At 43.4% G+C, this 25,676-nt stretch overlaps 1 protein-coding gene across 3 annotated transcripts in view; it reads left to right on the top strand.

Annotated features, from left to right (window-relative positions):
* The window catches only part of MACROD2 (mono-ADP ribosylhydrolase 2), an 892,531-nt gene extending 867,305 nt beyond the window's left edge, over window positions 1-25,226 (top strand). For all 3 annotated transcript variants that reach the window (XM_055726161.1, XM_055726159.1, XM_055726160.1), the window contains 3 exons: window positions 13,222-13,305; window positions 19,081-19,149; window positions 21,153-25,226. In XM_055726161.1, the coding sequence (XP_055582136.1) occupies window positions 13,222-13,305; window positions 19,081-19,142 (146 nt within the window). In that variant the 3' untranslated portion in view covers window positions 19,143-19,149; window positions 21,153-25,226. The remainder of the gene's footprint in view (window positions 1-13,221; window positions 13,306-19,080; window positions 19,150-21,152) is intronic.
* The last annotated feature ends 450 nt before the right edge of the window (window positions 25,227-25,676 follow it).

Consider the following 25,676-nt stretch of genomic DNA (forward strand, 5'->3'; position numbering starts at 1 on the left):
GGCATGACATGGAGACTTACTCTCTCCTCCTCCTTCCCCTTGCTTGAGGTACATTTGAGACTTAAGTAAGGTTTGGTTTTATTCAGCTGTTGCATTTTTGCAAGACCATATTTCTTGAACAAACCTGAAACCAGTGGCTGTCATGTGTTGTAGGTTAGCCTCTGCCATGCAAATTCCTTATCAACTTGTAGTGCACAGTACTAAGTCAAAGTTAGCTTTGCACAATACTCCCAAGCTACGGCAGGTTTTACCAGGCTGAGGATCACTGGTAGTCTGTGCTCAGAACCCTCGTAAGATTTTCTGTCAGTGCTCAGCCATGTCGCTGTTATTCAGTGTGTACTGAAACAACCCATTAAGGCATAAGGCTTATTTCTCCCCTACCACCCCAGATAATCTCTGCACCTGATAAATGAAAGGCTGCAGACTTTTAACTTAAAGCACATAACATGTAGGGACCTCTTTTAGCTGCTCACATCAGAATAGCAGGGGAGCTAAGTGGGCAAGATATTTATCTAATTTGCTCTGAACTATAAACTCTTTAGGCAAAGAACACCTATTTTCTATGTAACAGGCCCTCCCCTTTTAGGGTCTGTAGTATTTAAAATAGATTCTATGTGAAGAGAGCTATGCAAGGTGTTTAATTCCTTGCTTTCCTTATATACATAAGAAACAACCTGTGTACAGTTGTGAAAAGAAGTTGTTTGAGTCTCCTCAGACTGTCAGATTGATGGGTTTTAGTGCACCGAAGCATAGTGAAAATGGAAACTATAAAACAATATAAGATGAACTGTCTAGACCTTTAAACCTACTCAGGAAATCAAGATACATATCTACATATATATTTAAAGAAACTCAATAGTCCTTGTTTGTAAGGTTGTTGAATTTGTTGTTGACAGGGCTGAACAAAAACACGGTTCAAGGCCAGTGACTTAATTCTAGGTGACACCACTCCTAATCCTTTATGGCTGAATCCTTCAGTTTTATCTGTGACTCTGGGAAAACGTCTGTCAAGGCTGAAGTCACTTGCACCAGGGGATTAGCACTTTTTGCATTCTTTTGAAAGCTTCGCTAGTGCCCATGAAAGTAACAGACACCGAAGCCTTTGTGGAGGCTGTGGGCAGTGGCAATCCTTACACCAGCGTACAAATTCTTGCCAACCTGGACCATGAGAAATAGTGCACATCTGTACCCTCTAATTCTGACCGCCGTGCTATGTGCTGGCAAAAGGACCACAGTCCTCCAGCTGTGGGTACTTAAGGGGAGAAGAGGGGAGATGTTGCTGCTGGTTGACCCAAAGGCGGAACCCTTGTCTCAATTTTTTTTTTTTTTTTTTTTTAAGCCCAGAATAGTTGAAAGCTGTATAGTGAAAAGGCTGTGGGCATCTGCAAGTTCATGAGCTAAGAAGCTCTTCGTTATAAATAAATCATAAAATGTGGTCCAAATCCAGCAATCTGAAGGAGTTTACCTTGAGGAAATGCTTTTAATGTGTGCATGTCATCCTCCTTTAGCAGGACAAAAGTCTAGTGCTGTCAACCGGTAGCACAATTATTCTCCTCTGGCTTTATTGGTAGAGGTCTTGTCTTTGGTGTTAAGATCCCAAGTATAAGCCTTTAAGTTTTCTGGCATCCCGCAGCAAGGGGCTGGCATTATGGGAAGGGCTAAATCCTGCAGTGTGCCAGGCTGGCTTTCAGTACTTCTCTATGGCATGTGGCATTTCTGCTGCCGTATTCTGGCTGACCTTTGGGACACCCCATTGTAAGGAACCTGTGTTAGCCGTCAGTTATTAAGAGGATTTGGGGAGATGTATAGACTTGTTCAATAGCTTCAAGGAAAATTAGAGTTATCTTGTTAGATTCAAGAGTCTGCCGGTTTTCGTGATAGACACAGTTTTAGTAGCACTTCTATAAATTCTGTTGTGGGAAAAAGAAGGCGAAAGCCATATTGTTAGTTATAATGTCAGTGAGCTTTCTAAGCAGGGGTTAGAGGAGTGGTGTCATTCTTAGTGCAGTAGGAACTGGCACTGAATTTTTAAGTCCATGTTTAGGACCCCGAATAGAATGGCCTGATTTTCAAAAATGCTGAGTGCATCCCAAAAACCTTATGAAGTGAGACCCTTTGAAGCCAACTGGAGCTGCTGGGTGCTTGGAGCTTTTGAAAATCAAGATGTAAACTCTGTTTTAAAGAGCTCCTAATGTTAGTCACCTATTTTTGAAAATATTGACCTATGTCTGCTGGCATCTAGAACAACCTCTGTGTTAAAAGTGTGTTTGGTGGAAAGAGGGGATACAATCTCCAGTGCTAAAGGGAAAAATCCTGGTCTTCTGGAAAGCATATTCTCTGATAAGAAACATATTGAGACAAACCTGAAAAGTCACCCCCCTCCCCTCCTTTTTTCTTAAAGACTTTTGTTCAGACTGTCTTTTATGTGGTTTGTCTCTTTGGCCTCCAGTTTCTATTTGGTGCCTCGAGACATAACAGGACTTTGAGGAGTCTTCAGTAATTTGGAGTGAAGGCAAGATGGTTGAGAGAAAAATGTGCTGAAGCTTTCCAAATGCGTTGCTCCAGTTTTTTACCCAATATAACAGTAATTGTCTGGTCGTAAACCAGCATTGGTCTAACTTGCTACCTGCACTTACTTTCTTTTGATACAACCAAGTGTCTAATATGTGTGAACCCTAGAGTAAATTTCTGAACACTTGTTCTCCCCCTTATAAAGTTGTCAGTGACCAATAACAGCAGGATGGGACCTCCTCAAACAGTGGGAACGAGCTCACATAAGGGAAAGTGTTAGGAATAAAGCTGTTAGGGAGACAAAAAAGCCCCCACTACTTGCCCCCTCCACCTACGCTGGGCTGCAACTCTACTAAATCACTGGACCTGGGTGCCAGTGTCAGCAGATGTCAGAGTTGATGAACCTGACTGAGGACTTGTCTGGAGAGATTTACTGTTGCTCTAATGCACGTTGCTGGCTTTTGCTTGCCCACCACTAGTAAGTCCTTGTGTAGGGTCCTGAAGAAAAGCTGTCTCAAGTGTCCTGCAATCAGAACACTGTTCTTGGGGGCTTCTGCTACCTGTTTTGTTAGGTAACTCACAAGAAACAAAGTGGCCTTCCACCTGTAATTATCATACTCCCCCACTGTGCCCAGGGTCTTTTCCTAGACTACAAACTGGAGCCATGTCCATAGCTAGGAGACTAAGACAGGGACAGCACAGGGAGTGAGACTTGCTAAAGTCAAGAAAGAGGTCAGAGGAAGTGGGAAACAAAGAAAAAAACCCCGCACAACCAAACAAACCCAACCAAATTAAGCCCCTGGATGTTAGGTTACTGCAGAAAGATAAAGAAATGTTCAGCTTAAAGCAAATAAGCCAGAACCCTGTTTTACAAAGCTGAGGTCAGTTAGGAAGAACTCTGGAGCTGTTTGGAGGAGGGAGGATTACGGTTGTTAGTGTTCTTTGCATTTTGTTATCTAAATGTAAATTCCTGCCTCTGATGTAACATCCTAGTTAGACCCTAGAATTTAGGAACCAAACAAAGGATGAAATGTGAAAAAGTTGAGAAGAAAAATCTGCAGCTCTGTCTTTGTGTAATTCTTACTGAGAGCTGATATAAATGGAAGACAAATCAAAGGCAACAATAGCGCCGCACATTTTATATCACACCCTGTGATGCATATTAGTGTTGTTTCCCATTGTGAGCAAGAAAGAACATTTACAATTTTAGAAAACACTGCATAATGGCTCTCTGCAAGGAAAAGAAGCAAGCGTATGTCTGCCAGTACTGACACTTGCTTTTTCCTGGCCTGCAAAATTGCTTTTCTGGAAGCTCTGTTGTGGGCAAAATTTTTCTGTCCCATGCTGTCAATTTCGAATTTGGTCTTAACATTTTCTCCAAGATAGAGCAACTAAACCCCATGTATTTGGTAATCTAAATCCAGTCTTTAGCCTTGCCAGAAAATACCGGCCAAGCCGATCATCACGCGGTAATATGCTCCTACGGTGCAGGTGGTAACACCCAGGTTGGTGGGTTACTTTTTTCTAAAAGCAACCTCACAGGAGTCATCTTATCCATTGTGCTTTTCAGTGTTTTGGATATGCCTCCTTCCCATGAGGCCAAGAGTAAGTGTCAGGAGGACGGGTGGGTATTTCAAGTATTAAACACCAGCTACGCTATTGCTGCCTGCCTCTGCATCTCTCTCGTGCCCCAGAATGTCACTGGTAAAGGCTGATTTTTAAGACATGCTGCTGAAATGGGTAAAAAAGCGTGATTGCCACCATGGAGCTGAAATGCCACCTATAGTAGCTAGGTTGAGCTTGTAGGCTTGTCTCAGTTTGGGAGTTGGTGGTGTGCGATTCCCTCTGGAAGTCTCGGGATTTTGGCCCCCTCATGGCATATTTCTATATGCTCTGTGTTCAGAGGATGATGTGGTTGTTGGCTGTGGGCACAGGGCAGTGGGAGCTTAGACCACTCGTTGCTCTGATGTAGTTCTGTTGTTTCCTGGGGAAACATCTTACTCTAAGTCATCATTTTAAAATTTTGCTCTTATATTCATCCAGTTATCAGTAGAAATTAAAAATGGTCTCCAGGCTTAGGAGGTAATATAGCACTTGCAATATGTTTGCTTTCTCTCCCGTTCCTTCGAGGCTGGCTGGTGTTGGCTGGCTCACTGCTGTAGAGGAGGATGCCAGGCTTTCTGGGGGCAGCAGTCAGCACTAATGACATCCTCTGACAGCAAAAGCCACGCAAATCTCCAGAAGCCAGATTTCAGCGATGGCATCTCTCCACGGGGCGCATGGTGCTTCATGAGCAGAACAGGGAGCATCACCTGGGGTAACAAGCACTGACATCTATCACTTAGCTTTTCCCTTCTTTACAAAGGGAAAACAACTCACAGCCGTTTATGAAAAATGGCTTACTGCCCTTGAGCGTAAATGTACATGCACAAGTGTGCGTCTTTGTGTGTTTTATTTAAACATCTGTTATATTTTGATGGGTCACCATTCAGGTCTGAAACAACAGCCCTGAGAACTGGAACAGGTGAGGAGCTCAGCAGCAAAATTAGTCTTTTATAGCAGATTTGTGTTTATCACCATGTAGTTGAAACTGACTATAAAAATTTGGCTTTGAAGGAGTCCAAGCAGAGCTCAGTTAAAAAAACAAAAATTGTATTGCGTGTACATTTATGTTATTGGTTTTTTAAAAATATTATTGATCATGTGTCTCAGTAGGGGAAGAAGATATGACAAGTATCAAATGTAAGGTCTTTGTTATTGAGTGTTACCAATTACCACTCCTTTTTAAGCAAATGAGTTTCCTGTAATGCTCAGCTTGCTTTTAGGAAGCTAGCAGGTCTCTGAAAACTAAGAGTGCTCGGTCAGGAGGTGATGAGCCTTTAGAAAGCCAAGTATTCTTTCCAAAAAGCAAGAAGTTTCAGCCAAGTGTGCTGTATACTCTGCCTCTGGTTATCCAAGCTTTTATTGATGTTTGGGAGGTCTTGTGTTTTTTAGTTAATTTTTATTTTTCATGCTGGCTTTTGTATCTTTACATCACAAAATGATTGAGAATGACAGCATACCTGTAAGGTTACAAATGTTAGCAGAACTTTGTTGAACTTCATGCGCCTCTCCTTGTTCTGAATATCCTGTTTAATTTTAAGCTGCAAAATTTAGGTTGGGGTCTCTCGATAAATAACAGGAAGGAGTCTTTCTCCCACACTGTATATTGTCACTGCCTTTCAAGTAGATCCATACACTCTCATTTACCCTTCTGTTGCTGTTCCCTGCCACTTTGAAACTCATTCTTCATATACTTGGCAACAGTCTCCTTGAAAAGGAATTGAACAGAATATTTTCCAAGGCTACTCTTTGACTCAGCAGCAGTGACCCCAGAAATAAATGGTTGCAGCAATAAGGGCGAGCAGCCCTGCCTGTACGTTAGCAGGAGCGAAGGCAAAGCCTCCCTTTGCCCTGTGCGGATGGTGTGATTTTTCTCCCCATCGTCCTCTCTGCTGTAGCCAGAAAGAGGGGTTTTCGTGACAGGTGAGACTGCTTGTCTTAAAGGAACTTTTCTAACTTCCAATTCTGGGCAATTTGCTATTTGTGTCCTCTTAAGGTCTTACACTCTCCCAACCCACTCTTCCCGTATAATTTCATTTATAAATGTGGTTTCTACTCACTCCCAGGACCCACCTAGTTCCCATGCAGCTGCTCAGGGCTGAGGACCGGTATGGTCTCGTCTGTTTGGAGTGGCTCCTTTGCAGGGAAATGGAAAGTTTGTTTCCCTTTTCTAAAGTAGTGTGGCGTTCTGACAAATCTAGCCTACTTAGGAGATCCAGGACCTCTTTTCTTTCACAGCCTGTTGCTTTGCTGTAGTTGCCTCAAGATCATTTGAAAAGCTCAGAAAATACAGTGAATGCAAGATTGAAATGGAATAGGGGCACAGTATGTGCTGATGGAAAATCCAGCAGCAGCACGAGCTATTAAGCTGTTTGTGCTGGAGAGGAAAGCAAGCCCTATTAAAGCTGTTGGGCTCCTGGATCGGTTCTTCAAAATTAAGGACAGAGTCCTCACCCCAGATTAGTGGTGCAAAGAGGAATTGAAGTTGCTGTGCGAGGACAGCTGGGGAGGAGTCAGGTACATGGTAATGAGCATGGTGAGTGCGTGGAGCAAGTACTGATGTGATGGGAGTGGAGGTGCAGGTATCATTCTGGCAGCTGGCGGCCGTTCAGCAGGCTTGCTCCCATGGCTGCGGAATTAGAAAAGCCTTTCTGAATGCCATACATCATTCCCCCGGGTGAAAGCTGAGCCTTAGGAGAGATGGAGGTTTCCTGCGGCTTACTCAAAAGGGTCTTCAGTGCTGTAATTCCTCACACCTACACAGCTTTTTAGGATCAGGAAGCTAGTGATCAGGAACTGAACCAAATCACTTATGAGTTTCATAAATAGTTGAAGGTGGCAGGGAAAACGACAGAATGGGAAAGGTAAATAATCATGCCATTTCTACTCATTCAGAAACCCTTCCCTTTTCATACTAATACTGAGCACACTGCCTGCCTTATTTGTAAGCAGGGGAATGGAGCACAAGGGCTTTGGAAGCCGTTCAGGACAGGTGGTCTACTGGTTTGGATACAACCAAGCAACATTTTAGTTGTGTTAACAACCAGCAAGTGAGGAATCTGATGAAAGCTTCTGGGTGCTCCATTTCAGATATCCTGTGCTGCAGGCTTCTTCTGTGATGAGAGGTTTCACAGAAAGAATGTCTGGAAGACAGCAACGTGGCCCTTTACACAGCTAAGACTTTTTCAGAAATAAATAATAATAATAAAAACAACAACAACAACAAAAAACCAACGGAAAAGGGCTTTCATTAATACGATATGCCCTTGAATTCATCAAGAGCCTGCTGCGTGCAGGTTTATCCTGTTGTTACAGACAGACAAAAGATACAAAGACTTCCTGATGGGCATTAGCGATTTTAGAAACGCCCAATTTGTATGGGTCTTACAGACCATATTATGAGAGACAATCCTCACCACCCTCCCATTCCTACCTTTAGGGAAAAGGAGGCATAATGAGATTTACTAACAGTATGTTTAATAAAGGGCTGGAAGGGGATAGGGATAAGCAGATCCTAGACACTTTTAAATCACGTTAAAAAAAAATTGCGGTTCAGCTTGATCTGGAAATAACAGTGGCTGGAAGCAGTGTGATGCCTTTGGGTACAGTTGCGTGCACAAACACAGAGAGCTGAGATGATGCACGCTACAGTGGAGGGATGGGGAGCTTCGTTGCACTGGGTTACTCTGGGAGACAAAGCCAAAATGCTAAAAGGAAGGGTAAACACTCCATTTAACAATGAAGGGGCTGCAATGTGAATCCTGACAGCCCACACATGGCATTAAGCAATGATGCTCAGTGCCTTCAAAAGCCCAGCAAAGCTAGCATCCCGGCCAGCATGCCCTCCTCTGAAATCTGCATCCTTGAGTTTTCTTTTCATCTCTGTGATGCCCAGTTGCTGGGTTGTTTGGGGTTTTTTTTTGATCAAGGTAGAATGTTCCTGATTTAGCAGATGGAGATGTTTGTTGTCAACGAAGCCACAGTGAGTAGCGAGAGGCACCTTTGCGGCATTGTCATTCTGCAGACTCGGCACTGTCATGCTCGACCTGTGTGTTGCAAAAGGATAACGAGAGGGAAAACTGCCCGCTGACTGAACATAACAAAGTGCAGACAGACCTCAATTGCTGTGTTTGTTTTAGAGGCCCGAGAGCAGCAGGTTGGGTGGTTTTGCATGTAGAGCCATACAAGAAGACAGTATAAATCTTTTATGTGGTAGAATTTGGTCTGCTTAAAGGGGTCAGTCATCCCAGATGGAGGTGTCAAACAGGAGTCAAGCTGAGCCCTTGTATCACAGACAGCTTCAGTTTCTAAGTGAAGCAGCATTTATAATGCTGCTAAAATACAGCGGTAAACAAAGTACATGAAGGCTTGACAGTCACATTAGCTAAGAGCTACAGTGAAATGACTGGGAAGAAGGGAAAAACAGCCCTGGCTATTTGCAGAGCAAGAAAAATGGAACTGGTTTTGACAGATAAGACAATGCAGCTGTGGGTCAGAAAAGCTTTGTCTGTCTCTTTTGTTGCTGCAGATGAAAAACGTTGCCTTCAAATTTTAACCAGAGAAATTTGGATTTTAACGAGTCTCCATCTCTCAGTCTCCCAATGAAGAGAAGCATATTTACAGCTAAACTCAAAATAATATATTTTTTTTTTTTTTGGATCGTTCAGAATAGCTGCAATGTGATTTTCATATTGTGTAATGACCTAGGTGATTTTTTTCAAAGTGTAAAATGTGAGTAGAAGCAACTGCTCTTCAAATAATTTATGACTAATGAATTTCCCCTGGTTGCAAATTGTCCATGGGCAAGATAGTATTTTATTAGAATGCTGTGCCAACACCCAAAACTGCTGGGCAGACATGTTATAAGAATAATGACCTCGCCATTTAGCCTGTAAAAATAGAGGTATTCATCTGGACTGTTGTATTATTGATAACCCTTTTCTTCCTCAAGTATTCAGAATGATCTTAGGGCCAGGATTTCCCAGTTAGTTGCAGCACTTCTAAAATTGGGGAATTTTTAAGATTTAAGTTATCTTGGTATTGCCTGATTGCACTGACAGAACTCATGTATGCATGAAATCTGTTTTTCTGTTTCTCTTAAAGCTAATCTGCAACCTCCTATACAAGCTAGGAACTAATAGCAGAAATCCAGATTCCTGCTTCAGACCCCACTTGACAATCCCTTACCACACCAGGGGTGAGGACTCTGCCAAGGCTGGGCTCTGCTGGGACAGCCTGGACACCCAGGCTCCCTCCATAGCCAACAAACAGAAATAAACTCCCTTAAGGTGGGCAGCTCAGAGCAGAAACCCAGTTCAGGTGCCTTCCAGGAATGATTCGTCAATTCCAGGGACGTTACATTGGGATTTTGCTTTGAATTACCAGGGAGAGGAGCCTGCCTCTCTTTCCTGATTACAAAGGCGCTCTTCAGTACACAGCAAAACCTTGCTGATGAGCAGGTAAGAATGAGTTTTGTGGATTGCTCTGCATTACGGCTTCTGAGCCTGCACAGTTACCTGCTTTAACACTTGAAACAGATGTAAACCTTGTGCAAAGGGAGGAGGTGGAGGAGGAGTGTTACACTTTTTACTTATGAGGATTTATCAGGGGTAAGGAGAATAGATGTCTGACCTCTGTAATCGGGCACTTTTAAAATCGATGTTAACGTACCAACAACCACCACATCTTCGTGTTAATCTTGGGAATCATATATGAATCTGGAACCACGTTTCTCTAGAGAAAGAACAGGGCATTAGCTGTAACCTTGTGGAACTATTGACAGATTGTGAGTGTAAAGGAGGAAAAAAGATGAAATAACAGCACAGAGATTTCTATCTTCCTAGTATATGCTTGTCTTACGCATTTCAAAAGGCTGGGAGCCATCCTTGGCCATGCTGGAAGCCTGTCGTCTCTCAGTGCTAGGCTGGTTGTGTAACCACCTGCAAAGGGTTCAGGTAACGAGCTCTGTCAGGAGCACAATTGGAAATGGTAATTGAAATGGAAAGTGGTATCTCCCAGGCTCCCTCCCCTTCGGTAACTCTCAGCTCCTGCTCAGAGACCCGAAGTACTTCACTTGTTTATGCTCTAACCTGAAGCAATCAAAACAAGGGGGTGAGGGGAGGCCTTTAGAATAAATTGGTTGTCAAGGTGGTTTTAGTATTGATCGAGTTCTGCTGTTTATGTGAAATGGGCTCATTTCTGTGTGGCACTTGGTTTTACTGCACAGCGAGGAAGAAGGTTTTTGGATAATACCCTTTCCACATGCATGGCGGTATAGTGCGTGCTCCTGTCCCCCACTCATAATAATAGTGAGCAAAGAAATGAAGACTTATATTAACCGAGTTTGAAAGCCTTCGCAAAAATGGGATGATATAACGTGCAAGCCTCCTTCCAAGGTTTGTGGTGGTGCTCAGCTTTGTTCAGGTTTAAAACATATTTTGCCTTGCTTGGCCCTGAATATTGTTTCCCACTATTATTTTATTGCTGAACATATCCAACAGTCAACATTCGCTATAAAAAAGACATGATATGGCCATAATCCCCTCCTAGAAGGGATGGGGAATCAGACTTGGAAAGAAGGTGAAAAAGCAGAACACGCATTAGTGCTCTGACGATGTTCATGGCCCTAAACCTCTCGAAAAACAATTTTGCAAATTTGCTGCTGCTGTTGTTACTCTTCCCAGCCTCTCTCTGCCCACCCTGAGAGGCAACCCTATCGCTTTTCGAATTGAGGGCCTTCAACACTTTCTGCTTTTGTCCTTGCAACAGCAGCCCTAATTAGCACATGCGCACATGTGTGCACACACATGCATATGCACAAAATGTCTTCTCTTTGATTAGGCTCTGTCTTCACCTAGTGCTGTGCCAATAATCCTTTGCACCTGTCAGCTGCATGAGAGATTTCTGAAACTGAAAGCCAGAAACCTTTTGGCAGCATGGTGAAGCCAGGCGTGCGGGCTAGTTAATGGGAGATCTCAGGATAGGGCCTGGGAACTTCACACAAGCATCTTTAGGAGCTGACAACAGGAGAGCAATCAGGTATCTCTAGATGTTAGAGAAACTGGGAGCCAAGACGTAACTTGTCATGTTGTATCCACTTTATTTGGTTAATAGTTGGTGGTTTAGAGGAGGCAAAGTCAGATTCAGGGGCATCAGCTGCCAGTCAGAGGGCGCTGGTATTTAGCAGGGATCCCAAATCCCTACATCAAACATCTGAGTGTCTTGGTGGGAAGGGCTGTGCCCACTGCAGGCTGTGCTTGTGGTGGGACAGTTGGTTTTCCAAACTTTTGCTTTTCATAGAACTGTTTCCCCCAACAAATCAAAATGTAGCACAACCTGAATTTCAGTGTCTCTTCCTTGATAAATCAGTGCTTTCATAGTTACCCAGATTTCATATTGATTTTGCTAGGAGAAGTCAGGCAGGGATTTTGAACATACCTTCTCAGCCTTGTACTTGACACGGTCCTGCCTTGTGTGCATGCTTCTGCAATGGGGTCACCTGGGTTTATCCTTTGTGTGCGCCAGAAAAGCTGTGGGCAAGTGCTGGGAAAGCTTAGATCTGCTGGTACCTAAGAAACCTCAGGAGAAAACCCTGCTCGCTTTCCTGAATTCCCCAGAGAAGCGTCATGGATTTGATGCACCCGCAAAGGGACCATCTCAGGCATTCACTGACATGTTGAATTCACAGTCACAGATGTTTATAGGCTTTTTTTGTTGTTGTTTGTATGCCGAGATAATTTTAAACTTGTGAGGAAGAGGTGGAGCTGGTGATGCGACAATCCACTGAAGGATTTCTGCAGTAGAAGTAACATCTATTAAAATGATGGGTGACATCTCCATCGCTGTAAAGTCATCTAGTGCACTTTCCCCCACGCTTGCTGCAATAGCTAATTGAGCTTTTTGGTGGCTATTTTTTTTTTTTTTTGGTTTGTGTATGTGCTGGGTCCTTGTTTTAGCATTTCAGTGCTTGGTAGGACACTAGGCAGTGAGCTCTAATTTGCCTGTGAGAACAGCGTTGCCTGCATAGCAAGCAGAGAGGAAACTAGCACTGTCTCCATGACAGTGTATTGGCTTGCAGATACGATTAGAAGGAAAACTGGCTGAAAACTTCAGTGGTAGATACATGTTTATGGACATAATAAATGTAGTGCGCTCAAGTGCACTTAAAAAAAAACACTCTAGACTTCCACAGAAAGGGGAAGGTGGTGTTTGTTGGACAGTGAGCATTTCATCTCTATAGTTGAAGAGGTAAATTATTTCAGTTTAAGAGTAAACCGTTTTTGAGAGGTCTCAGTTCTCAGTACGCTTTGCTGTCTCATAATATCCACCCAAAGGTCTGGATCACTTAGCAACCAGTAACCTGACATCCAGGAGTGCAGCCACAGCGTAGGTGCAACAGGCTTTGTAGCAGCCACAAAAGCAGAAAAGTAGCATGATGGAAATGAACTAAAAATGAGCATCTCTGCACTGTAAATGGCAGAATATTAGGAGAACTGTGCACAAAACAGCAAAACCACTTTTTTTTTTTTCCCCCCCATTTCAAATATTGTTAGGAGATTGAATCTAAGCTTCCAGACAAGCCTGAGGCAGAAGAGATAAAAACGTTGAATTACAGTGATAAAATGCATTTTCCTAAATTCAAATTCTGGTTTGTGTCTGACTACCCAGTATATTTGAACTCTCACTATAGCTATTTTTATTCAGCTAGCTAGAGAAACTTTGTAAGTGTGATTATGTCCCCATCATATATTGCGTTTTGTGAGTAGAAGGGATTCTTCAAAAATGATGAGAAGAGAATGGCAGGGAGGCAGAATCACACACCATGATGTGGTTTTAACAATCCCAGTTAGAAAAGAGTGCAGATCGCTACAAATATTCAAGCAATTATTTTCAAACCGTGTTCCTCCCCTTATATCCTCTGCTCTTTTCTCTAATGGCTGCCACCATACAGCAGCAGTCTATAAAGGCAAGAGCATGCCAGGGAAAAAAAAAAAAAAAAAGACAGACAAGAAAAAAGAAAAAAACTAGGCATATGGAGTCTGAGAATTATACATTAATCAGGTACTGTAAGTATTAATTTTTCTCCTTCTTCTTTGGCTTGTCTTACAGGGATGCAAGGGAAAGAGGAAACTTCTGCGGAGCCCATGACAGTTGACCTCGTGTCTGAAGCAGCAGATGTTTCAAATAAGGATGGTATGTTGTTCTAATATTTTAATTGTCCTGAAGGAGATATAGAGCATGCCCCCCAAAATAGGAGTTATATTTATAATGTCTTCAACTGAGTCTTCTTGAGAGTTTACACAATCTCTGCTGTCTCAGAAGTCTGGTGGAAGTACCTTCCAGTGCCGTAGCCCTGCTTTCCTAGTTGATTGGGTTTATCTGTTCAGTTGGTAGGTTTAATCCACCTGCCTAAAAACAATAATTTAGGCTCAGTGTAATTTTGGTCTGGATGTGGTATTGGCGAGATGTGCGCGGTCCCACACAGGAGTCAGAAGATATTTCTGAAAATACCTGCGCTAGTGGCCGACTCCATTGTGGGTCAGGTGTTGGCTGTATAACCACTCTCAACTCGTATGTTGGCTGTCTCCTAGCTCGGAGCTGATTTCCCTTCCTCCTCCTCCTTCAGAGTCCACGTGTAGCTCAGTCTAGCAGCAGGCAGAAGTTCTCTCCCTAGGACATCTACTGATAAAACCATGGCTATTTGGTTGGCCCAACAGCATTTTCAATCAGGTTTGTGGATGTCATCAACCTAAATTTCCTGACTTGGCAATGAAATTTTTTTGACATTGGCCTCAGTGAGCAGATGACCTAGCTGTCTGGCAAAGTCTTTGCAAGGGCTTAGTACTAGGACACTGCTCAAGCTCTGCAGAGCATAACACTCCAAAAAAAATTGTCCTTCTAGGCTCTTCCTATGTGTAAAGAAATATTGGATGGAGTCAGCATCCTAGTGCTTAGGTTTTGGTGAGGCAGACCCTTTGTCACCCCTCTAGATTGACTCTTACAGCCTAACAGAGCAACTTACAGGTTTTTCTTAGTTTTTATACAAAGGGTTGTCTTTACTGCTTCAAATGGCAGGAGATTTGGAATTGGGATTCTAGTCTTCATTTTAGGATCATGGACTCCTCTTTGTAGCACAGGATGATTTTTAACTCCTCCTTTAACCTCTTCAGCATTGACATAATATAAATTCAAGGCATACATTTTTACATCTTAAAGAAAAACAATTATATTCTTTTTGATATTAATGGCACAAAGAATCTAATGCTGATTTCCTTTCTCTGGTGTCAGATCATGCTGCAGTATTTGAATCAGTGGCTGATTTAGATACTGGCCTGTAGGGAAGTTTTTGCAAGCACAGGATAGTGTGCATAATGGATTTTCTTTTTTAAAAAAATACTAGAGATTGTGCTATTACTAGTAAGTGTGCAGAATCAAGCTAAACCAACCAAAAGGTCATAGTCACATTAAAATATTTGAATCTTGAATCCCTGGAATGATCTGGGCTACTTAGTGAAAATTTACTAAAAGAGTATCCTAAAGGATTTTCGTCTGGAAAGAAAAGCAGTTGTATAGCTCTTGTAATGTGTGCCATAGTGCAGCACAGCTGGATCAGCTGATGGCTTCTGAAATGATGATCATGACAGATTTAATAGAATCATAGAATGGGTTGGGTTGGAAGGGAACTTAAAGATCATCTAGTTCCAACCCCCTGCCACAGGCAGGGACATCTACTAGGAGGTGTCTTTGTTTCAAATCTTGCTTACCGTGTAAGGTCGTCTACGTATAACTCAGCTTGTAACTTCCTTTCCTGTGAACTTTCTAAGTTACATGAAAGACAGGAAAAGGGTGTTTGCTAAGGCTGCAGAAAGGTACTCTGCTGTTCAGGAAAGGCTTCGTTTCTCTACATCTTAAACTTCTATTGAGATTATATTACAGGGTGGGGTTTTTGTGGACATATATTACATGTTTAAAAAACTCAGAACAGAGGAAGGATCAAACTTCCTATGCTCTGTTTTATCTGAAGGGTTATGTTTTGCTGAAAAAAAGCCCTAATTTTTTTTTTAAAATGTACTGGGTGCTAGTTGAGATGAAAAAAAAAAAAAGAAAGAAAGCAAAGAAAAAGGTTTTCTTTGACAGTAATTTTTATCTAAAACACCTATTTTTTTCTCTGGTCCCCTTCCTTCCGCCCCAGGAGAGCTCATCACTTCACAGCTGAAAGCACAAGCGTATATCACCAGGTACCCCCTGGCAGCCCAGCTCTTGTGTTTTAATTCCATATACCATGTCACAGCGAAAAGTGCTTTAGGAATGTAGAGAGTTTTGACAGCTTAGGTGGATCTCGATATTGTTTCATCTAGTGGGCAGGGCTGTAACAGTGATATATTTCAGAAATTACTATTATGTGAAAGCTAGGCATGATTCTTTGTCAGGAAAGCTGTCAGGGGTGCACGCAGAAGCCTGAATAGGGATGTGTATACAGACATACAGGTTGCTACTGGCAATCTCCATCAGCCACCACAGCAAAGACCCCTGGATATTAAATTTCTTGTACCCAGGAGAGATTTGCTGATTAGTATTTTTTAATGACAACAAACCCCGACTTTGGTGATTGGTTTGCTAGATGGTGTTTCCTCACCGGCAGCCTTTTTTTTATGCTTTGCTTTTTTCTTTCTTTTTTTTTTTTTTAATTATTTTTTTTAGCTCCACCAAAGCTTTAAAGATTGCTAAGGTAGATGTTAGTTTCTAGCTGGTATTAAGCGGATCAAACTCTTTACTCCTTTCATAATGGGGTTAGTCTTTCACTTTTTTTTATTTCAAGCCTGTGGAAAGCTGCATCCTGACTTGCTGACACAATAAGAGAAAAGAAAAAGATAAAGGCAGTCTCCAACCTGAAATCTCCCATTTTTTTTATAAGCTCATGCAAGCTGGTGAGTGCACCATCAGTTGGTTCACCAAAGTAAAATAAAAGCAAGATCTCAACAGCTAACACCCTCATGCTTTTTACACTGTTGATGTAATATCCAAGAAATGAGTAACCACCAAGTAAACAGGTGCACGTGTTTCGTCACCGCCCAGCAGGTTGAATTCCAGATAGATGGTTTTTGTTGTAGGCAGTCTGGAGTTACAGCTGAATGTGCTATAGCTAAGTTATGCAGATGCGATGGGGAAACATTGTTTAGGAAGTGCCTGAAGATACAGTTAAAGTTTGTAAGAGTCTGACCAAGCTCCTATTTAAATTAAGACAGTAATATTTTGGTGTCATTTGCCATCCAGGTCTACAGCATAATATCCTGGGGTGGGGAAATGCTCTCGCTCTCACACAGACAACTCTAAACTTAGTTCTCCAGTCTCCTGTTTGCCTGTCTTCTCTACTTAGATGCTACACCGTGACTCCTGGCTAGTGACCTTTAAGCACATAGCTTTCTTGCTGGGGAGAGGCGGGATGCCTTGCTGCCAACGCACATCCACCGGGTCAGCAGCAACTGCAGCGCTTTGATGGATGTGAACTATTTGCTGGGTTATTTCTTCTCTTGTGGGAAACTTGTTTGCTTTTTGGGGAAATCCATCCCTGGTCATAATTTGAGAGCTGCTAAGCAGCTCCCTGACTGAGAGAGAAGGTGGAGTTGGGTCCTGCCCAACAGGCCAAAATTTGAGGGAAAACAGACAAGGAGTGCAGAGGAATGTCCCTTGCTGGCATAAAAAGCCCCACATGAAGCTACAGAAGGGGGAACAGGTAAAACTGAATTTAGGAGATATGCAGCCTCTGTGAACTGTTTTGCTGAGCTGCTGGCTGTTGTAGCATATTATGGTAGACGCAAAGAGACCATTAACATAAGTCAGCAGTTTAATACTTCTTAAAGCATTGTTTAGTGGGGAGAAGGCCAGTTTTGGCTGGTGCTGCTACTGGATGTAGTGTGCCCAGGGCTAACAATATCGTTCTGATGCTGGCTCGTGCTGGGAGGCAACGAGGGCTGTGAGTCACATCCCCACCGTGCCTGGTGGCACCTCTTCCAGCTGCTCTTGTGGTAGGTGCTTCCTGCTCTATGATTTGCCAGCTAAATATAAAGGATTGTGTAGGTGGCCTCATAGTGATATCTGTCGGTGGGGGTCACCCAGGGGTCTGCAGAGGCTTACCTTCAGTTACATCTTCCTGCCCCTACCGGTGTTAATGCGAAGAGCTGAGCTTGGTCACAAACGTGGGGAAAACCTGCCAATGCAACGCACCAGTGCCCTAGCACTTGCGAGCCACCTCCCCGCTGCGGCGTGCACAGCGGATGCTTTTAGCGCCAGTGATGCAGGGTGCCTGGCTGCCGTTTCCACTGCAAACCTGTGGGACTCTGTGATTCCTCTTGCTTCCCCGTGGGTGGGGGCTCTGGGTCCCAGGCCTCTGCTGCGCCTTCGCTGTGCTGTCCCATTGCCCTTAAAGCGTTCCTGGGCAGTCTGCGCTTTGCACCCCTTGTGGGGCATGCTATCGGTGTGACAGGGGTTGACTGCTTGTAGCCATAAAAAAAAAAAGAAGGGGAAGGAGGCGTACTCATCCGGGATGCTGACAGAGCCAAATGACGAGTTTCAAATCAACCTTGTTTTTGCAGGAGATCTCTGTAAAACGTGAGTGAAGCCTTGTGGTATTTTCAGAAAACCCAGCCAGTGAAATTGGCTGGCATAATGAGGCTGAGAAAGGCTGGTCTTGTCAGTATGCAGCAGCCTTCCCTTAATGATTTTTTATTAAGCATCCTGTCTTTGCTATGCAAATGTCGGTAAAGAACACCACGTTGCTACATGCGATGTGCATCAGAGCTCCGTAATCAGGAGCGGATACTTTTCTTATTATTCATTGCATACATCCAGGAAGCCATTACAGTATCTGTTCTGCATATGGATGATGAATAATTTACAAATAATTCATCAAAATCCTAACAGGTGTATTGACATTATATTGACTCAGAAAAGGATCATACGGCCTGGCTGGAAGTAGCACAGTGATTGATTTGGGGCTTTTTTCCCCCTCCCCTCTCCCCTCTTCCCTTAATTTCCAAATCTCCCATTCAGGTTTGAGGTTTCCCCTGTCACCCACATCAAATGACTTGTAATCTGCAGTTGATACCAGAACATAAAGCGAGGTTAAAGAAAGAAAAAAGGTCTTAATATAAATGCCTTCATTAAAATTCATTGCAGAACAAATACTAAATACTAGTCTTAAAAATGTACGTGCTGAAGTAACCCTTTTATATTTCGCCCAGGTAGGACCAATTACACCTGCCATAGTTTAGATGGTGTTTTTGACAGAGCTCACACTGAAACGAGTTTAAGCCTTCTATTTAAATTATTTTTTAGTAATTTTCAATTAAAACAAGTAAGATTGATTTTGTAAATGGATAGTACACGAGTGAACTAGTATGCGTAGCAGTATAGTAATGTTGCTTCTGAATCCCCTCTAGCAATTTTCAGTTCAAGGACACCCAGAGGCAACTTCCTCATCTCTGTAACTGGAGATGGATCCACATTCAGCCTGCAGCTCAGCCCCAAGCCTGCCGTGGACTTTGTCAGAAGCCTGTGGATGTTCAAAGGAGAGGGTCGAGACAACTTAGCCCAGCAAAACTCTCAACCAGCCTTTGGAGATACCTATATCTCTGCTTGTGTCCTACAGAGACAGAGGAGGGTCATCGAGCTCTTGAGCTGGGCACCTCAGTTGGGTGCCAAAGTCAAACTGGATGGATGTGAACCAAAGGGAAAATCTAGACCCAGAAGCTTGCATTTCTAGCGATGCTGCAGCCTTACCCTGGCAGGAGTGCTCCTCAGGGTTTCCGTGGTTAGGTAACCGCAGGTTAGGATGGCTGGCCTAAGAGACTTCTTTGCAGATTTAGGGCATAGTATTATCAATGCAATAAATGTCCCCTTTGGATTAGAAGTGGTTATTACTCAGCTTACCATGAATAGAATTTGATGACTGTCTCATTTTGTTTTCAGCTGAAATGAATAGTCAAGTTGAAAGTATAAACGATCCTACGGAAACAAAGCGAGAAGCTTAAGTAACAGGTAAGACTTTATGGCTATTTTTCCCCCTAGTTTTCCATTCTGTTTCTGTTTGAAAACTTGTTTTTAAAATGACCTTAATTAGAGGTAGAATTCAAACACATGCACGCACAAAAGGAAAATAGAATACAAAGGAAAATAAATTGGCTAATATGGCTGGTATTGCGGCAAAAAATGAAAATATCTGGTAGATTTGATTTGTCAAGGAAATATTATAGTAGCAGTCTGCAACCGTAATGGATTTAGACAGTGCACAGTCTTAGATCATCAGAAGGCAAGACAGCACTGAGATAAGGAACAGAAGAGTAACTGAGTGAACAAATTTTGGCATTGCTTAAGAAAATGACAGGCAATTTATACTGGCTGGAACCGAGCACGATTCTGTATGATCTGTATTCTGGGAACAACAGGTTCACATCACGAGAGGTTTATTGCCCTTGGCTCTCTGATGCCTAACATCTCTTGTAGCAAAACCACTGAAAAGCAGGGCAAAGCCAGCGAGCTGCCTTCTGGAGCTCTGCTGCCTGTTGGAGCTTTTTATGGCTTTATATGCTAAATGACAGTGCCATGGCAGGAGCATGCTATAGTGGCTGTTGCGGCAGAGTTTGTCATAGGCATGAACAGCCTCAGCCCCAGATAAAAATCAATCGTTTGGTAGGAAGATAGAAGTCCAAGGCTCATCCCCAATTACAAGATGCAGTTGCCATTTCTCTCTCAAAAGCAGATTTCAAGCATTACCGCACACTGCTTCCTTTGGCATGGGCTTATCATGAGGTGCCAACATCACACACAGCAAGATGCGTTGTTTGTGCTTGTAATGCGACTTCATGTAGCTCAAAACAAAATACAGCAGCCTTACAACAGCGGCAGCTGTATCACAGAGATTTAAAATACAAGGACTTATTACCGAGCGTAGCCTTTTGTCCTTGTCAGCATGTAGACGATGTGCTGCCATACCGCTGGAGCGAGAAATAGGCCTGATGGGGCCCCTGGTAAAAAGTACTGAAGCAAAACCAGAAGGCACCCTCACCATTAAAGTATGGCTCCCACAGCTCTTCCTTCCCCCTCCCCTAGCTTTGGGTTGTATGTTCTGTTCAACCAAGAAAGGAAGAGGAACTAATGAAATACTCACTGTTAAAAATACATAGAATTTGTAGAATCATTTAGGTTGGGAAAGACCTTTAAGGTCATCAGGTCCACCCCTATACCCTTCCTCAGTTAAAAAAAAAAAAAATGTATCTGGTGTTATTACTGCTTTCATACAGCCCGTAGGAAGTCTGTTTCACGCTGCATTTTCCCATGGAAATGAGTAACTCTGAAAATTTTGGGCTGGAGTCATTTTTGCTTTACGAAGGCAAAGCTCACAGGAATAATACAATTGGCAACCAATTAATAAATCTTTTACGTTCCACTGCAAGATCTGGCTCTGCCAGCACCTTTTTGAAGAAAAGGGGCCTGAGCTGGGGTGCACCAAGTCTTGCCCAGCATTTAAATGGCATGTACAGGATTAGAAGCAGGCATTGAGTCCTTTGCAAGTCTCTATCAAAGTCGTCCTGACTCTGTTGCCGCTGTTTAAATGGGGAGGAGCAGGTCCCTGGGGAGGACTGATCAGCCTGTTAAACTTCAGAGGGTCTCACTAGGGTCTTTAAGAGCCAAGGAGATCCCTTTGCTTACTGTGTTTGGTATTTCAATGTGTTGTTTTTAACATATGTTCTGTGGTCTCGCACCAAAGCACCCACTGGAGCTGGAGGTCTCTGATACCACGCTAGGTAGCACGGTGCTACAGAAAGCCAAGAAATCCTAATGAGCACAGTCAATTTGCTATAGAGATAATAGTGGCTGTTATATATAAACTGTGTGACACATATACGTGCTGCTCGTGTGACAGAAAGAGAAACTGTAGGCATCTGTGCTAGAAAGATGAGATCTGGTTTCTGTACAGACATTTGAAATTTTGCCTTTTTTTTTTTTTTCCCTTCCCTTTTCTCTCCCCTGCTGCGCTGAAGGAAGGATGCAGGAGAGGAGAGACCCGAGGAAACCCAACGGGCAGGCGCTGACATCATACGGCATCATTCTTGGCAGAAAAGAGCATGCAGAGATGCTCCGTGGGTTGGGAGGGAGGGCAGCTTTGGGGAAATGACTCTTTGCTTTAATTTCTCTTTGTTCTTCATTGCATTTTGTTCTGTAAGCCTGTTGGAAAGACACATAACTTCCCAATTCTAAACATGTTTTGCAATGACCCCTGCAATTACAGCAGTTTCTTCTGAACTGTGAGTCCCTGTCTTATCTTGGGTCTCTCTTCCTCCTGCACTATACCACCAGTAGCCTGTTTCCAGGCCCACCCCTTTTCTACCATCTTTACCATCTTTTCCAGTTACAGTACTGTCTGCAGGCAACCTGTGGGAGCCAGTTTATTCTCCTCCCCCCGCTCCATTTTTGTTTTTTATTATTTAGAACTTCCCTAGGATATAAACAGACATTTTCTTCACGAACATGAACTGCCACAAAGGATTATAATTCTGCACACACTGATAAACGACCTCCCTCCTTGTGCTAGGGATTTGAAAGACTAGACGCTCCAAAATATCAGAAATATTGATAGAGACAGCCCTGCATGTTGCCCACCGCCAGGCTTGTCCATCAGCAGCTCCTGCCGGCACCGGCCAGCAGGTTGCCATGTCCAAACCCTGGCTGCTAGAAGAGGCGCTGGACAGATTCCCTTGAGTCCACGCTGGAAGCAGAGTTTGCACGTTAATTCCATCATCCCAGTGCCTCTGGATCACCCATAGCCCTGCCCTTCGCCTTTCTTTCTGGCATGGGAAAGCTAAACCATGACCAGCCTGTGCTGTGCTATGTCCCTCTGTGGGTCCGACATGCAAATAACACGTGGCCTCCAACTGCCGGCAGCCCAGATCAGTCCTGCTCTTTTCGGGTTAGCTCCACGCACCTCAGCATCGGTGCTGGAAGTATGACCTTAGGGTGTGGGTAGGCAACAGCGATTTCCTCGATCCTGCAAGTGACAAAGGATAACAGGCACTCTGCAATCAAGACATCTTTAAATACGGCTCCCGGCTTTAACAACTTCACGCCGTACCTTGTGTGAGCCCTCATTATATTTTCTACTGCATATGCATGATTTCTTTTTTTTAATTTTTTTTAAAAAAAGCAATTAACAGTTATTTGGATAAGAATGTCTCACCATATGTCAATTGTTCTGCCAGCAAATGCTGCACTGAAATTTTTAGAAAAGGAACAAAAGGGTTTCACATACATTTCCCAACCGTGCTGTAACCGAAACTGATAGACAATACACTCAATGGAAGAGCACGCAACCCGTGTCCAGGGTGTGATGTGCTACAAACTGTTTTAAAATGCTGCTGATTATAATTTGATCATTTTAAGTAACGTAATTGATTCTGTTCTCCCCCCACAAATATGCATGAATCCAAAATAGGTATTCACTTGCCGGCCAAAAATGAAAAAAAAAAAAAAGTATATTAAAAAAAAAAAACACCAAGGTTAGACATATCTCTATCCTCCTGTGATCTGGGTTTATCCCAGCTAGAGTAGGTTTGGTTATGGTTATCAATCGTCTGCTGGTGTAACAGCAAGTCACACGTGGCCCTGCACACTGGCTATGGCAGTTGATGTCTGCTGTCAGCTGCAGGTTAATTCGAAAGGGTGTCAGGTCAGCCAAGGACAAGAAAAGAAAACAAGAAAAGCCGCAGATTTCAGTCAGAGAGTACGGCCCCTAGAAAGGCAGCCCCCCATCTCCCTGTGTGTGGCTCTAGCACGTTTGCTTGTGGTGGGATCAGGAGAGTATTTCCATGTGCCAGCTCCTGTGGCGTTTTAACCCAGGTGACACTAGCGCTAGAGAAGGTCTCGAGGCGCTTCTTTGTACCTGTTTGTCTTGGAGATTGGTGGTTGCATAACTCTGAATTGGATCAGCTGTGGAAGGAGTAAGTGAGCTGATGTAAGCCTGTGAATTGGGTTTCTAATATTGCTAATTTTACCTAGTTTTGCTAGATACCACTCCTTTGGCCCTTGTTCTCCCCAGGGCACCCTCAAAGGGACTCCTTGTTCTCATTGAGGTGTTGCTGCTGCTTTTCTTTCCCATCCCCGTGGTCATGCTTGACAGAACATGTCTTTTGGGATATGGATTCGCCCCCTCCCCCCCTTCCCCTTGTTTCCAGCCGATTGCGGTTTTGCAGTGGGAGGCCTTGCAGGTAGTACCTCTACATGGTGCACATCCCATATGTTTCCGAATGTTCTCTGTACCGGGTGATTTTGATTGAAACAGCTTGTTCATAATAGGTGGGGCAGGAGTGGATAAATACCTCGGAAGGGAAGTAAATGCACTGGGTGTCTCTCCTTTCAATCGCCTTTTTGTGTGGTCCCTGTGAAAAGACCAGGATTGACGGGCTCGCTCTACCTAGGTAAGTGAGGGAACCGGCCCCAGCGGGCTGGGAATGAACTTGGTGAGCTCGACTTTGAGCTGTGCAAAACGTTGAGGAGATCCAAGGTGGCCAGGTCCCCATCCAGGGTGAACTGAGCTCCGCAGAGCTGCGATAACTGGTCAATGGAGTATCCAGTCCCCTGAATCTAGCTCTGCTCTTGGGCAGCATGAACAGACCTGTAGGCTGCCAATAGCCATGTTATCAGATGTCCCTCTTGCTGTTGCCAGCCTCGGGTTTAGTGAGGGAGCCGAAGGGAGAGCCCCACAGGAGGCTGCCTGCTGAGGTGTGATGGTTCAGCAAGGAGACAAAGACTCCCTAAACTCCTTGTGAGACTGACTGATAGCTTAAAAAAAAAATTAACTGCAATGATGCATCATGTTAGACACTGTCTAACCCCTGACAGTAATTTCGTTGCACTTTTCATTTAATCTTGGTCCTTGAACAGCAGTGAGTCTTTGAATCCATGAACCATTAGCCTAAGGATGCACCAGCAAAGTATGAAGCCCAGGTGGGAAACATAAAGGAAGAAAATGCAGGAGTTAAGTCCTTAGAGGACAATTTGCAGCTGCATCTGTATCTCTTTCTTCAGGTGAGTTTTGGTTTGTTGGGGTTTTTCACTAGTCATAAAGTGAGTGTAGTTTGGCAGCGTGAGTTCCTCAGCTGAGTTCATAGTTGAGGCTGGACCCATGCCCCTCGATGCAGTCTCCACCACTCTTGCTGGAGATGCAGAAGTGAAGGGAGCTGGTTTTGTAGAAGACCAAGCATCAGAGCAAGAATCACTCCACAGGGATTTATGTCAAGGATTTTTGGTTTAAACCTGAAATGTGTTTGTGGTAGGTGGCGTAAAGGAATAGCAGCCTTTTGGTGCTGATGTTCGCATACAAAGTATCAGGCTCTGCTTGATCATTGTTTCTCCTGTGTCTGAAAGAGCTCATCCCTACCATTAAGCACGATATTCCTCAGGCTGGTGGCTGCTCTGATGATGAATGGGTTTCCCTCCATACAGACATCCAAAGGGGATGTTTGAGACATAGTCTGTAATAATGGGTCACACGTTCACTGCAGCTAATTGTCAATCTTTCTATAAAGCACTGAGAAAGCCTCTCTGTGAATTAACACTGTTCTGCTTTAGGCACTTGAATAAAAATATTTTAAAAAAAAAAAAAAAAAAAAAAGGACTTTTCACTATATGCAGTGCATGCTGGCTTTGCTTTTAAAATTACAAACTTAACAGAGTATGTGGATCTATTTTCTTGGGAATAGGGGTTTTTATCATATGATTCATCCAGGATTTGCCTTACCCTGACATTTGTGATATAAAGGAAAGTTTAAAAAAAAAAATCTAAAAAAAGGTAATTTTCTCAATCCAAAACTATGTTTTTACTTCAATGCAAAGAAATGTAGACTGTTGCTTCCAAATTGTCTTCTAATAGATGGTCTAGCAGCTATACTGGTTAATACATGCCTCTTCTGTTACTCTGTCATTTACATGCTGAATTTGTCTCAAGAGTCTGTCATTTTTCCTTTTCTCTGTGCCATGCGTTGGAAAACTTAAAGAACCGATGCCTTCATACTACGATGTTTGTTAAAGCGAAATGTTAATAAAGCTTGTCCCGTAGATGAGGCGATGCCACTCGTGTTTGTTCCCTCCTGATCGTGCAGCGGCCGTTTCGGTTGTCAATGAGGCACATTTCAGTTTGGACAGGCATCGTCACCAGCATGGGCAGGCAGCTCTTCACTTAAATTTATTGTTCGCTTGATGGCAGAGTCTTGTGAGAAATGGATACCTCAGAGACATTTTTTGATGGCGCCACCGAAGGGTAAGAACAATGTCTTTGCAGCTCAGAGGCGAAAAGGTGACACTCAGTTGTCCCATCGCTGCACCAGAGATGTTATGAAACCTGTCCCAGCAGTTGTACCAGTGCTAAATCCCTGGCATCTATCAAAGGATACTCCCTTATATACACAATCCACAGGTATGCAGTGTATACTGGATGTTATCTGTCCTTTCTGCTGTCGCTTATTTCAAGACTGAATGGGTGGAAGATATTTCAAAGGTCAGGAAGATGGCTT

The sequence above is a fragment of the Falco cherrug genome, chromosome 13 (assembly GCF_023634085.1).
Source record: "Falco cherrug isolate bFalChe1 chromosome 13, bFalChe1.pri, whole genome shotgun sequence".
In the NCBI taxonomy this organism is placed as follows: Eukaryota; Metazoa; Chordata; class Aves; order Falconiformes; family Falconidae; genus Falco; species Falco cherrug.